The sequence below is a fragment of the Cannabis sativa genome, chromosome 1 (assembly GCF_029168945.1).
Source record: "Cannabis sativa cultivar Pink pepper isolate KNU-18-1 chromosome 1, ASM2916894v1, whole genome shotgun sequence".
NCBI classification, from domain to species: domain Eukaryota; kingdom Viridiplantae; phylum Streptophyta; class Magnoliopsida; order Rosales; family Cannabaceae; genus Cannabis; species Cannabis sativa.
The window spans coordinates 39999335-40014031 of record NC_083601.1 but is presented as its reverse complement, the minus strand read 5'-3'; the positions used below and the strand labels follow the sequence as shown (position 1 = coordinate 40014031).

General features: G+C 27.0%; 2 protein-coding genes across 4 annotated transcripts; both read left to right on the top strand.

Moving 5' to 3' along the window:
• Window positions 1-6565: 6565 nt before the first annotated feature.
• Window positions 6566-9506, top strand: LOC115707471 (cysteine-rich receptor-like protein kinase 15). 2 transcript variants are annotated; one of them, XM_030635447.2, is made up of 7 exons: window positions 6566-7594; window positions 7674-7799; window positions 7887-8089; window positions 8186-8396; window positions 8523-8760; window positions 8841-8991; window positions 9075-9506. In XM_030635447.2, the coding sequence occupies exons 1-7, from the start codon at window positions 6790-6792 to the stop codon at window positions 9372-9374; spliced, it is 2034 nt and encodes a 677-aa protein (XP_030491307.2). In that variant the 5' UTR covers window positions 6566-6789; the 3' UTR covers window positions 9375-9506. The 2 variants fall into 2 exon arrangements, with proteins under 2 accessions (XP_030491307.2, XP_030491308.2); XM_030635448.2 differs by having other exon boundaries at window positions 6567-7594; window positions 7686-7799.
• A 922-nt stretch (window positions 9507-10428) lies between these two features.
• Window positions 10429-13377, top strand: LOC115707473 (cysteine-rich receptor-like protein kinase 15). 2 transcript variants are annotated; one of them, XM_030635450.2, is made up of 7 exons: window positions 10429-11437; window positions 11707-11838; window positions 11917-12110; window positions 12201-12411; window positions 12505-12742; window positions 12865-13015; window positions 13141-13377. In XM_030635450.2, the coding sequence occupies exons 1-7, from the start codon at window positions 10591-10593 to the stop codon at window positions 13360-13362; spliced, it is 1995 nt and encodes a 664-aa protein (XP_030491310.2). In that variant the 5' UTR covers window positions 10429-10590; the 3' UTR covers window positions 13363-13377. The 2 variants fall into 2 exon arrangements, with proteins under 2 accessions (XP_030491310.2, XP_060971211.1); XM_061115228.1 differs by having other exon boundaries at window positions 10430-11437; window positions 11710-11838.
• Window positions 13378-14697: the final 1320 nt, after the last annotated feature.

Genomic DNA, 14697 nt, shown 5'->3' with positions numbered 1-14697 from the left:
ATTTGAGTTTTTATGCTTACTTTTACTATCTAATTAAAAGAAATATTTCCTTTTTACATTATATGGTTAAAGTTATTCTTTCCGACTAAGAGAGATAAAAAAAGTTTGAGATTGAGTTAGAGAGAAGGATAAAATAATGCTGAATATAAGAATAATTTTGGGTAAATAGCGGCATAAGTACCCAAAGTTTTATGTTTGTAAGCGACATAAACCCAATGTTTATTTTTAGCGGCATAAGTACCCAATGTTTGTAAAACTGTAATTTTTTCTTTAATTTTGTCAGTACAGACTCTATTATTGTCTTAAATAGGGCACATATAAAGCTTGAATTCTAGATCATTGGGTCTAAATAGGAATATGCACTATCAGTTACTTCTAAATATTCTTTTAATAAATTTAAAACAGACTCTGTATTGACGAATTTGGAAGAAAATTACAGTGTTACAAAAATTGGATGCTTATGTCGCTAAAAATAAACATTGAGTTTATGCCGCTGCTAATTATAAATTTAAAACTTTGGGTACTTATACCACTATATACTCTTTTTAAAATAGTGTAAAAATTACAAATTTAAAACTTTGAGTACTTATACCACTATATACTCTTTTTAAAATAGTGTAAAAAAGATAGAAATTTGTTTAATTAAATAGTGAAATTAAGTACAGTAATTTTATTTATTTTTATTATTGATTATTGAATTAAAATCTCATTTTTAAAAGTTAATATTTTTAAAATTAAATTTTTATTATATTTATTTTCTAAAATTACTCAGGATAATACCCATTAAAAATAATTTATATATTTTGTTAGGATACCTATTACCCATTATTAATATACGTACACTTAAATTTGCAATCAAAAGAACTTTCTAAATGTACTTTTATAGATGCATGGTAATTTTCTTATTCTAATAATTAAAGTTCTCACGTGAAACATAGTACCATTATAGAAATGAGAGTTGGAATTAATTTTATGCTTATTAATTAAGGAGATTTTAGTTAACATGATCCAAAAGATCGAGTCCGCCTACAATACAAAAGTATTAAACAAAGACTACAACGTTCATTCATTAACTTAGGTGCCGTTTGGTAACACTTTTGTTTTTTAATTTTTTAATCACAAAATGAAAGTAAAATTTTTGTTTTTAAAAAATTTGTTTTTGAAAAACAAAAATACGTTCTGTAACCACTTTTGTTTTTCAATTTTAAAAACAGAAAACAAAAGTGTGTTCTATAAAGTTTATTTTTATTTTTATTTTTTGATTTTATTTAAGTCGGGTCTAGGTCCGGGGTCAGATTCGGGTTCAAGTCAAAAGTCGGGTTTAGCGCCAGGGCCGTAGGGAGGGGATTTGGGTCCGGGTCTGGTCCTAATCTAAAAGATTGATTAAGAAAAAAAACTGTTTAAAAAAATATTGAAAGTGATTCTTTTTGTTTTTAAAATTTTGATTTCTAATTATAAAATTGAAAAGTAAAAACAGTTTTATAGAACATGTTTTTGAAAAATATTTTCACTTTTCTACTTTTAAAAACAAAAAACTGATTAAAAAAGTGTTACCAAACGCCACCTTAGATATACTCTTTATATAAAGTCTACACTACAGATGTCACAAAGCTTTAACATGCATCGGATCGGACCTGTACTATTTTGACGGTCAAAGGGGTATATGAGTATTATTTTTGAGCAGCCTAGTATTTTTAAAAAATATGACTTTATAATTAATTAAGGATATATTCAAAAAACTATTATATTTAGGGTACATTTGAAAAGTTATTGTATAATTAGAATTAAGTATAATTTTGAGTAATTATAATATTTTGTATGTTTATTCTAACAAGTAATTATACAATAATTATATAATTGGAGATAATTAAGTAGTTTCAATTATATTCTTTAATTTTTATAAACCTATGAGAATTAGATGTAATTACACTATAAATTATAATTACACAACATTACTAGTTTTAGATAATTAATATTGTTACTGTGTGCTCACTAACTTATTTGTCAAACATTAAAAGTAAGAATTCATATACAATTATTATTTATAATCTAATTATACATTATGTTTTAAAATAGAGTGTAATTACTCTCACATGTAATTACCATTTTATATAATTGTTTTCAAACATACTTTAATTATATAAGACTTAATATTTAATTGTACGAGTAATAATATTACATGTAGAGTGTGCTAAATACCATTTAACAATTCTCATACATAAATATATAATCAAGAGAATAAAATAAGGCTAGAAAATTAAACATGAAACATAATATTTGGAATCTTTAAAAATGATCACAATAAAATATTTCTTTTCTTTTTCAGAAGAAATAAATTATCATTTTTGTATTGTGTATAATATTTTGCATTTTAGTATTAAAAAAACATTGAGTACTTATTTTTTAAAAGTATGTATGTGTTGTTTTGCCTATTATTTATTTATTTATTTTTTGGTCTCACAATAAAATAAAAGAAAGTATTCTCTCTTTCCATGATATTTCTCGATGGTTGGTTGGCATGCATGTCAAGATTTCATTATGGGGAACAAACACATGAAACACACAAGGAAAAAAAAATGAAAAGTATACAATCATCAGAGTCCAGAGAATTTAAGTATTTTTTAAGTTTCAACGTCACTAAGTGGGCTACAATCAAGTACCAAAAACTATAGGTTACCTTTTTTTCGTTTCTATATAAAAGTACAAAAAATAATTATATTAAGTATTAAATCTTATATAATTTCAAAAAAAAAAAAAAATTTAAAAAATATTACTAACTAATCATAAAATGCTACCAATAAAAAAAGGGTATTTATAATTTTGTATACATTATTTTAATTAATCACAAAATATGTGCAAAAAAAACTTATTATCATTTTCTCATACACTTTTATATATAATTAAAAGGGCATTTTACAATTTTGTATACATTATTTTAATTAATTACAAAATATGTGCAAAAAAACTTATTATCATTTTCTCATACACTTTTATATATAATTAAAAACTTTTTTTCAATTTTTTTTATAATATATATGGTAATAATTATTGATTAGTATATATATATAGTAATATTGGTTATGTTTATTTTTATGTTTACAATTATAATAAACATACTAATAATATAAAACATTTTATATATGTGTTTATTGGCTATGCTTACTTTTATGTTTACAATTATAATAAACATACTAATAATATAAAATATTTTATGTATGTATTTATTTTATTTTCTATTAATTAAACATACTAATTTAATAAACAAAATAATAATATTCACATAAGTTTATTATATCACTCTACGTGTGTTATGTTTATTTTTTAGTAATTTTTTAGAAAATAAATAATATATATAAAAAATTGTTTATCTTTATCTTTTTCTTTGTTTATTAATTGTGTCGTGTTTATTTTTTTTAATTAAATAATTTTTGGAATTTATAAAGTTATGTTTGTTTATTTATTTTTTGATGTAAGAATTATACTTCAATAGAAAACTCGTTCACTAACTCATTAGAAAATAATCAATATATAGAAACAATAGAAAGAAAATATACTTATTTTAGTATAATATAAATTGACTATGTCTATTTTTATGTTTACAATTATAATTAACATACTAATAATATAAAATACTTTGTATATATATGTTTATTTTGTTTTCTATTTAATTATTAAACATACTACTTTAATAAACAAAATAATAATATTCACATAAGTTTATTATATCACTCTACGTGTGTTATGTTTATTTTTTAGTAATTTTTTAGAAAATAAATAATATATAAAAAAAATTGTTTATCTTTATTTTTTTTCTTTGTTTATTAATTGTGTCGTGTTTATTTTTTTTAATTAAATAATTTTTGGAATTTATAAAGTTATGTTTGTTTATTTATTTTTTGATGTAAGAATTATACTTCAATAGAAAACTCGTTCACTAACTCATTAGAAAATAATCAATATATAGAAACAATAGAAAGAAAATATACTTATTTTAGTATAATATAAATTGACTATGTCTATTTTTATGTTTACAATTATAATTAACATACTAATAATATAAAAATACTTTGTATATATATGTTTATTTTGTTTTCTATTTATTAAACATACTACTTTAATAAACAAAATAATAATATTCACATATGTTTATTATATCACTCTACGTGTCATGTTTATTTTTAGTAATTTTAAGTATTGATTTATATTTATATACATTAATGTTTATAATTTTGATATTGTATTTTATTAAAAAAAAATCTTATTAAATTATAATAATTCATACTAAAATAGATAATAAACATTTATCTTTTAATAAAAAAATATTTAACTTGTTTATTTTTATAAATCTGTTTAATTAATTTTACGAAATTGTTTATTTTGATGTTTAATAAGCATATTAAAAATGTATGGTTTCATGTAATAAGTTTTCAAAATGTATAAATTTTTAAAATAATTTTTTTTGCACATTTTTTGTAATTATTTTATTTTTGTTGTACATTTATGAAAAAAGCCCTAATTAAAAACTTTTTTTCAATTTTTATTATAATATATATGGTAATAATTATTGATTAGTACATATATGGTAATATTGGTTATGTTTATTTTTATGTTTACAATTATAATAAACATACTAATAATATAAAACATTTTATATATGTGTTTATTGGCTATGTTTATTTTTATGTTTACAATTATAATAAACATACTAATAATATAAAATATTTTATATATGTATTTATTTTATTTCTATTAATTAAACATACTAATTTAATAAACAAAATAATAATATTCACATAAGTTATTTTATATCACTCTACGTGTGTTATGTTTATTTTTTTAGTAATTTTTTAGAAAATAAATAATATATATATATATATATATATAAAATTGTTTATCTTTATCTTTTTCTTTGTTTATTAATTGTGTCGTGTTTATTTTTTTTAATTAAATAATTTTTGGAATTTATAAAGTTATGTTTGTTTATTTATTTTTTGATGTAAGAATTATACTTCAATAAAAAACTTGTTCACTAACTCATTAGAAAATAATCAATTTATAGAAACAATAGAAAGAATATATTTATTTTAGTATAGTATAAATTGACTATGTCTATTTTTATGTTTACAATTATAATAAACATACTAATAATATAAAATATTTTGTATATATATGTTTATTTTGTTTTCTATTTATTAAACACACTACTTTAATAAACAAAATAATAATATTCACATATGTTTATTATATCACTTTACGTGTCATGTTTATTTTTAGTAATTTTAAGTATTGATTTATATTTATATACATTAATGTTTATAATTTTGATATTGTATTTTATTAAAAAAAATCTTATTAAATTATAATAATTCATACTAAAATAGATAATAAACATTTATCTTTTAATAAAAAAATATTTAACTTGTTTATTTTTATAAAACCGTTTAATTAATTTTACGAAATTGTTTATTTTGAGGTTTAATAAACATATTAAAAATGTATGGTTTCATGTAATAAATTTTCAAAATGTATAAATTTTTAAAATAATTTTTTTTTGCACATTTTTTGTAATTATTTTATTTTTGTTGTACATTTATGAAAAAAGCCCATAAAAAAATGCTAAACATCATTGATGTCTAATAGCGAAAAATACTAAACATCATTGAAGTCTAATACTGATTTTTTTTTTTTTTATTTCCTAAAGGCTTCTCTAACGGTAGGTGCTGTTAGAAAAATGGACAATTTAATCTTAAAATATTAACTTTTCAAAACTAAATATTAGTAATGGTGATCACCAGTACTACTTATTATTTTTATTTATTTTTTTTCTTTCTTGCTTTTGGTTGGCTAGTTAAATTTCTTTTAATATATAAAATAAAAGGTGGGTTCAGGCAACAATGCTATATTAAACTTGCCTTAAGGAGAAAATGAAGTACCCCTAATTAACTTTGAGTATTGTTATGTGGCACTTAGTACAACTATAATATATGTTTTATAATTAGTTAATAATTTTTTATAATTTTTATTAAATTAAAATAAGTGTGATCGATATTAAATTGTAAGACTTCATTAAGGTACTAGGCACCATGTGTATTTCTTAACTTTAGATTCAAACCAATTATTGTTTTGATGTCTGGGGACCTTTCTATTGGCAGGGTTAGCCATCCATTTATCGTGTTTATTAGTTTAAGCTTCATTAGACCCCTAACCGATTAATAGACAGTTGAAAATTTTCTATAACAAAGAGTAAACTAGCTGAATAGTTAATATGATTGCGGAGAAATTTGAAAGGTAGTGGTGTAATTCAATATTGGATCTCAACTTATCTTATTTTAATAATAATTATAAAAAATTGCTAATAATTTATAGTACATCACTTCATGTTGGTGCTTGTGGACCTAATAGCAATATTCATATTTGTTTTAATGGAGCAGAATGTTCTGTGTGCGTCGCTTCTGTGGACCTGTGGTCCAGAAAAGGAACTTTCTACGTTAATTTCTTTGGAACAGAGTAAACACCGAAAGACCTTTTTACTTTAATAAAAATATCATAACTTTAGGTGGCTGGTGGAAGACCTGAAGTGAAGACCAAATCCATTTTGGATGATCTGATTCATTTATCAAAAGTTAAAACTAGCCTATTAATTGCCAAGAAATATGAAAAATCTTATGGTAAGCCATTAGTACATACTCTCCCTCCGGTAAAATAAGAAAAGAAAAGAAATAAGAGGAGAAGAATTTCAGTAAGAAATTCACGAAAAATCAACACAAAACTTATTGTGAAATTAAGAATATGTTGTTGTATTTCCGAAACGCTTTCAAAGCTGTAACCTTACTTCTGGCCTACTGTTTCCTTAGGGGACAGTTTGTGCTTGTTAATGCTGCATATCTTCCTGTCCACATCTGCAACACAAATAATACACTTAACAATAATAGTCACTTCCCAACTCAAAACAGTCTCTACAATCTATTCCATTCCTTAGCCTCAACTGCTTCTGTTTCTAAATTTTACAATACCTCCTCCTCTGGAGTCGACTCCGATAAAGTCTACGGCCTCTATATGTGCCTTGGCTATGCGACAAATGAAGATTGCAAGAATTGCATTAGCTTGACCTCAAAAGAAATCATGGGCCATTGTCCCAACTCACCAGAAGCAGTAATATGGGAAGAAAAATGCATGATACGTTATTCCAATACGAACTTCTTAGGCTCTGTTGATGTTTCAGAAAATTTAGAAATGCATAATCTCATAAATGCTTCAGAACCAAAACAGCTCGGATCTGCGTTGGAAGAGATGTTAAATGAGTTGATTGAGAAGGCAGCTTATAATCATTCGCCGATCAAATACTATGCAGCTGACAAAAGAAGTTATGGAAACGATATTGTATATGCTGTTGTTCAGTGTACTGAGGACTTATCTCCAACTGGCTGTAAGACTTGCCTTAAGGCCACTATTGAAAATGCTTCAACTTGCTGCAGTTTCTCTAAGGGAGTACGAATTTTGAGCAAGAGTTGCTTTTTAAGATACGAGTTATACGATTTTTACGAAGATGATTCTGAAATACCACCGAGTGGATTCGTATTGGAGCCCGGGAAGAGTAAGTGTCTTCCAATGATTTTTCTTTAAGAAATTTGAGAATTTTTATGTGACCTTTTTTTTCAATAAATTTTAAATAGCTTATACTGCAGGAAGCAAATGGCACATTAGGACGACAATTATCTTTGTAGTTTCAGCTTTTTTAGCTGTATTGGCCTTCGGTTTCTCTGTCTACTGTCTTATATTGAAATTCCGATCTCAAAATGGTAACATAACAACCTAAATTATTATTCTTGATTCCGTTTTACCTCTTTCTTTTTTCTTTTTGTATAATGAAATCGTTCAATTTGCAGATAAGAATGATCCAGAAGAACCGTTAAACGACAATGGTGGACCAAATGGACTGAAAAATATAGTGCAACAGCATTTTCAAGCATGGGACGAGGAGAATGCAGGAGAGTTTCCATATATTGATCTGGCCACAATTCATGCAGCCACTGATAACTTTTCTGAGTCAAATTTGCTTGGACAAGGTGGTTTTGGCCCTGTTTATAAGGTAATATATTAAATTTCTCCATAAAATTCTATTTCCGAGGGTTTAGTCCATAAACTAAATAGTTTTTTTAAACCCTAAAATCTAATTTTTTTTCAGGGTAAACTAAGTGATGGAAGAGAAGTTGCGGTAAAGAGGCTTTCAAGTTGTTCAGAACAAGGTTCAGAGGAGTTTACCAATGAAGTTCTACTGATAATGAAACTTCAACACAAAAATCTTGTGAGGCTTTTGGGTTTCTGCGTAAATGGAGAAGAAAAGATACTTTTGTATGAATACATGCCTAATGGAAGTCTTGATGTTCTCCTCTTTGGTAAGTTTCCTCTGATTTCTATCATAATTTTATTTACACTTAAAACAGAGGTTCTCTCTCTGGTAAATATATGACTCTTTGGAAACATTTATATATTTTAATCTATTTATTTTCTTTTCTTGTTAGATCCTAGCAAACGTGCACAACTCAATTGGACTAATCGCCTTAATATCGTAATTGGAATCGCAAAGGGTATGCTTTATCTTCATGAGGATTCAAGACTAAGAATCATTCATAGGGACCTAAAAGCTAGCAATGTGTTGTTGGATAGTCACATGAATCCAAAGATTTCAGACTTTGGGATGGCAAGGATCTTTGTAGGAACTGAAGGTGAAGCCAGTACATGTAGACTTGTTGGAACATAGTAAGTGTGTTATAACATAAAATATAATGGCACTATTCATATTCTTTGTCTTTTACATTTTTTACTCTTCTGTGGAGTAGCGGTTACATGGCTCCTGAGTATGCAATGGAGGGACTCTACTCAGTTAAATCTGATGTGTTTAGCTTTGGAGTTCTCCTGCTTGAGATCATTAGTGGGAAAAAGAGTGCTGGTTTCCAACAATCCAAACAGGCTCTAAGTCTCATAGCATATGTAAGCCTTGTTATTAAATTAAAGATTAGTCAAATCGCAATTTCAGATGTTGGTATTCACTTTTGGGATATGGAAATTTGCAGGCATGGCAGCTTTGGAAAGAAGGAAGGGCACTTGAGTTGATGGATCCCTTGTTGACAGACTCATGTTCTCCAGATGAGTTTACCAGATGTGTTTATCTTGGACTGTTGTGCGTTCAGGAAGATCCACAAGAGAGACCAACTATGTCGTCTATTGTGGTAATGTTAAACAGTGAAAGCGAGACTCTTCGGCAACCTGAACGGCCAGCGTTTTCTTGGGGTTTATCAAATCAGTATGATGAAATTAATGTTGATTATTTGTCAATCAATAGTATAACTATGTCAAGTTTTTTACGTGAGTGAGGACAATGTCAAGTGTAACTAGTCTAATTGATCAATTTACTCTGCATGTTGATCTGGTATTTCACTAGTTACCTAATATATAACTGTATTCTGTATATACTTTGGTTTTAATGAAAGCTTTTTCTTGCTTCAGTCTTGGTGTTTGAAATAGTACCTCAAATAATGGTGGTGATAATGGTAATGAAACATTAAAAACAGAAGAGCAGAGCAAAAAGTAGTACTACCCTTGAGAAACTAGTCAGAAGTTCACACAAATCATTTAATTTTCTTACTAAAAAATGATGATAAAGATTCGATGTTCATGTCAGTCATTTAATTGTGCGCTTTCTCTTAATACAGAATTATGGTTTAGCTCAATAATGGGATTGAATTAGAACAAATAACATTATTGATTTATTATCAATAAAAATTAGTACATAACCAATTATAAAAAGATTTAAATGCCGACAATAAATCAATTATTGATTTAGCCATCTCTTGTCAAGCTCGTTTTCACATTAATTTTTGGTTGTTGAGTGGTTGGATGAATTTTCGTATCATGTTTCCTTCAATATAGAACAGTAAAAGAATTTGCACTAAAATACTACCTGAACACTTCCACGGACCATAATAATAATAATAATGAAGAGCATATGATCATGCCAAAAAAAAAAAAACTATTAAAACAATTTTCTAATGGTATTTGCTAAAACTGTAAACTGAATATCAATATGTATGACTATATATTATACAGTTGACTATTGTGATTGGATAATAGAAATACATAAACATTGTAAACCTGATTGGATTTATAAGTAAAGCAAAAAAGAGTATGTGTTATTTTATACATCTGATTTGTGAACGTGTGGACTAGCAATCAGCCGCAACTGGATAAGGTAATATAATAACGAAAAGAGAGAAAACATTGTTTTTGGTCTATTTTGAGCAATGAAATAACTCTAGTGCTTTTATCTCCCTCTTTGTCACCAACCCCACCTAAACTAAAATTAAAATAAAAACAAATGAGAAACTTTCCAAACCTCTAGATCATTTTGTTTATCTGACAGGATAATAACAAAATGAACATACAGATCAATTCAGATCAGCTGGGACCAAACCATCAGAAAAAAGAAAAAAAAAAAGAATGTCTGGTCCCTAGGAATCTACTTTATACTAAGTGTGAACCATTTTTTTAGTCAATCACAAAATATCAGGCTGCAACTTTAGGAGCTGATGCATGCACTGTTATTGGATACACATGTTAGTGTTAGTGCATTTTAAACTTCTGGTTTTATCTTTGATCCAAAAGACTAAAACTACTTTCACAATAAAAGACATGGTTAAAGTTACAATTTCATCAGCTGTGATTTCTGTTTTTGTTTTAGCCTTCTATTTTCACAAACCTGTTAATTCAAACCCTCTCTTGTCAGACTGTATTCCAACTACAGTAAGTTACACCAGCTCATTTGAACACAACCTCAAGACCCTTCTAAAGTCATTAGTTAACAATACACCATCATCAACAGGTTATAACGACACCTCTTATGGAGAAGGTTTAGATCAGGTTTATGGCCAAGCGCTTTGCAGAGGAGATGTTAATGTTACTGACTGTCAGAAATGCCTTGAGAGTGCAAGCCAAGGAATCATGAACAAGTGTAAAACAACTAGAGCAATCATATGGTATGAAGTGTGTCAAATTCACTACTTTCCCTATGATTTTCGTAAGATGCAGATTTATGCTGGGAAAAAGCCAGAGAAGAGTTATCACAGGAAGAAAGTGGCACATCCTGATCAATTCAGATTAGCTTGGACTAAATTGATTAAAAAACTGTCTGATGAGGCTATTAATGATTCTAATGGTACCATGTTTAAAACCGGAGATACTGAGTATTCAAAGGGAAAGATTTATGGGCTTGTACAGTGCACCAGAGATATCCCTAAACGTGAGTGTAAAATTTGTTTGAGGTCTGCTTTGGGTGATATTCAGGGATTCTTCCCCTCTGAAGAAGGTGGTATCATTTTAAGTAGTAATTGCAATGTAAGATTTGAGATCTTCCGTTTCTTCTACACCCAAAGCTCCAAAGGTAATAATTAGGCATTTAAAATTTCCATATGATTTATAAGATTCTTCAAAATAGATGATAAAGCTTAAACTTTTATCTTATTATATGGACCTCATAATAAACACTGATATATACCTTCTAAGGAATTATACTTCAAATGTTTGGTAGGTGTTTTCTGTTGTTGGACCCTTTTTTGCTTGTGTGTTGGTTGTTTAAGGACATGTTCCTTCACGAGACAACTAAAAATGAGTACCTTGTCTAACACTAGAAATTTGAAAATTTCTTGACAGCAGATGGGAGTATGAGACATAAGGGGAAGAAAAGGAAGATTTTATTGGTTGCTTCTTGCACATCATCACTGCTAGTGATTCTGATGTGTTCCTTTGCTGTTTATCTTAGGAGGAAAAAGAATCCAAAACAAGGTGAAAGTTATGAAATTACCATACAGCACTATAGATGTGATTTACCATATTATTCACTGACATATGTGTTTTTGACAGATGAGGTAAAGAGCCAAAATGCATTACTTTCTTATTCACTAAGCCCCAGGGCCATCACCGTAGCAGGAAAAGATGATGAGCTAGTAAGCACTGAGGAACTACCGTTCATGGATTTGGCTACTATAAGCGCTGCTACAGATGGATTTTCAGACCATAAAAAGCTTGGACAAGGTGGGTTTGGCTGTGTTTATAAGGTAATTGCACATTCTCTTGTTTTTCACGTGGATCAGAGAGATGCATAGGAGGTCAAAAGTTTAATACACTCTTGGAAATACTTTTTTTAGGGTGTTCTACCAGATGGGAAGGAAGTGGCAGTTAAAAGACTATCAGGGAAGTCATGGCAAGGTGATGAGGAATTCAAAAATGAGCTTGTACTAATTGCTAAGCTCCAACACCGAAACTTGGTTAGACTTTTGGGTTGTGCTGTGGAGGGACAAGAGAAGCTACTTGTATACGAGTTCATGCCTAATAACAGCCTTGATAGCTTTATATTTGGTTTGTTTCATCTTATTTAACATTGTTTAATTGTTATTAACACAAAAGCTATTTTAAATTTTAACTCTTTAATTATTTTTTCTGGTTTTTCAGATTCAGATAAACGTGCCTTACTTGATTGGAAGACTCGTTATAGCATAATATGTGGGATTGCTAGAGGGCTTCTTTACCTTCATGAAGACTCTAGATTACGAATAATTCATAGAGATTTAAAGCCAAGTAATGTGTTGTTGGACAGTGAGATGGTTGCCAAAATCTCAGATTTTGGTTTGGCAAGAATCTTCTGCGAAGATCAAAACACGGCAAATACCAAAAAAGTTGTAGGAACATAGTGAGTCACACCTTCTCCTTGTAACGTTTAATTTGTCATATCATGTATTTTTTTTCGTTTTTTGCGTTTCATTTCTTTACTCTTTTAGGCTAAACTCACTAATATTTGTTATGTAAAAATAGTGGATACATGGCCCCAGAATATGCAATGGATGGACAATTCTCAGCAAAATCAGATGCTTTCAGCTTTGGTGTAATCTTGCTGGAGATCATTAGTGGGAAGAAGAGTTGCAGCTCTCACCTTTCTGAAAAGGCTCAGACACTCATCAGATATGTATGTTTTTTGATTTAAATTAATATTAGCTACTTTTTAAAAAATTAAAAAAAAAAATAATAATGTAAGGAAACGACATATGGAGATTAGAAATGTAATGGCGTTTTGATAAGTTGTTTTGACAGGCATGGCAACTATGGAGAGAAGGAAAAGAAGTGGAGTTTGTGGACCCTTTGATGATGGAGTCAAGCCCAACAGAAGATATTATAAGATGTATGCATATTGGGCTTTTGTGTGTACAAGAAGATCCAAACGACAGGCCCACCATGTCGTCAGTGGTGGTTCTGTTAGGAAGTGGAACAGTAGGGCTATTTACAAAAATATGGGAAAATAAAGATAAGTTTTGATATATATGGCATAAAAACTTAATTACACTAAATATGACATTTTTTTAAAATACTTACAAATATGGGAAAAAGTCTTGAGGAATGCCATAAAAAACTTTAAATTTGTGTTTCTTTTTATTTATTTTTTCTTTTTTAAAAAAATAAAATACTAAAATAAATAAAAAATGATCTCAACTATAGATATTATTTTTTTTTACAGAGATTAAACTTGTTTTTTTTTTATTTAAACTACTATTTTTTTTTTCTTTGTTTTTTTGTTAAAAACTAATTATTTCATTAAAAGCAGCAGGAAAAAAAAAACCAGTTTCATCAACATCATCCTGAAGAAAAAACAATATAAAAAATTATAATCTAAGATAATATAAACTTTAAAAATCAGTTTCATCAACATTGAAAGAAACTATTAATTTCATTAAAAGAATAAAAAAAAATAGTTTCATTATGTTATTAGAATTTTTTTTCAAGTTACTTTTTTATTATTTTGTTTCTAGGTTGGAAACTTACACTTATATTTTGTTATTAAATTATTGGTAGGCATTATGTGTTGTTTTGATTATATTTGTGATTAGTATTTTTTTTTTTTTGTATATTTGTGTGTGTAGGTTTTTATTTGATTGTCTGATGAAACTGGTTTCAATTAATTTTATTATTAACATTTGTATTTTGTTATGATTTTTTATAACGTCAAAACTGGTTTCACATGTCGAAACTGGTTTCACAGGTTTTAACTGTTCTGTAATGGGGTTGCTCAATTTTTATGATATTATTATATATTTTTTAGTTTGTATAAAACCAGTTTTATTATTGTATGATATTTGAACAACAATTTTTATTTTATTTTAATTAATCAGTTTCTGACACACATATTATTTTATTATTTTCATAACTGGTTTTTTTAAGTAACTAGTTTTTATAACTAATTTTTTTTTATTGTTGTTCATAATTGAGTTTTATTCAATTTTTTTATTAATTTATTTCAAGAAACTGGTTTTTATTTGTTTGTTTTTATTTTGGTTGTTTTACTAACTGGTTTCTCACATTCCACTGTTTTTTTTTTTGTTATTCTTTCATGGTTTTTATTACACTTTTGTCTCTTTAATTTTCTTTGTTTCTTTTTTTTTCTCTTTGATTTAAATTTATGATTTTCTTTGTTATATTTGTTGCATATTGTATGTTTAAATTAACTCTAATTTTTGAGCAAGCAAATAAAAAATTAAATGCCAAAATAAAGAATGAAGTTAAAAGTTTGATTATTATTGATAAAAAATTTATATGTTCGAAACTGGTTTTTAAATTTAGTATCGTTAATTTGTAAAAGTTTAGTTATTAGGCATT

Coding starts and splice junctions, on each gene's coding strand:
- LOC115707471 (XM_030635447.2), top strand. CDS start 6,790: ATGTTGTTGTATTTCCGAAACGCTTTCAAAGCTGTAACCTTACTTCTG. Junction 7,595..7,673: donor CGTATTGGAGCCCGGGAAGA/GTAAGTGTCTTC, acceptor AATTTTAAATAG/CTTATACTGCAGGAAGCAAA. Junction 8,992..9,074: donor CTCTAAGTCTCATAGCATAT/GTAAGCCTTGTT, acceptor GGAAATTTGCAG/GCATGGCAGCTTTGGAAAGA.
- LOC115707473 (XM_030635450.2), top strand. CDS start 10,591: ATGCACTGTTATTGGATACACATGTTAGTGTTAGTGCATTTTAAACTT. Junction 12,412..12,504: donor CCTTGATAGCTTTATATTTG/GTTTGTTTCATC, acceptor CTGGTTTTTCAG/ATTCAGATAAACGTGCCTTA. Junction 12,743..12,864: donor AAAAAAGTTGTAGGAACATA/GTGAGTCACACC, acceptor ATGTAAAAATAG/TGGATACATGGCCCCAGAAT.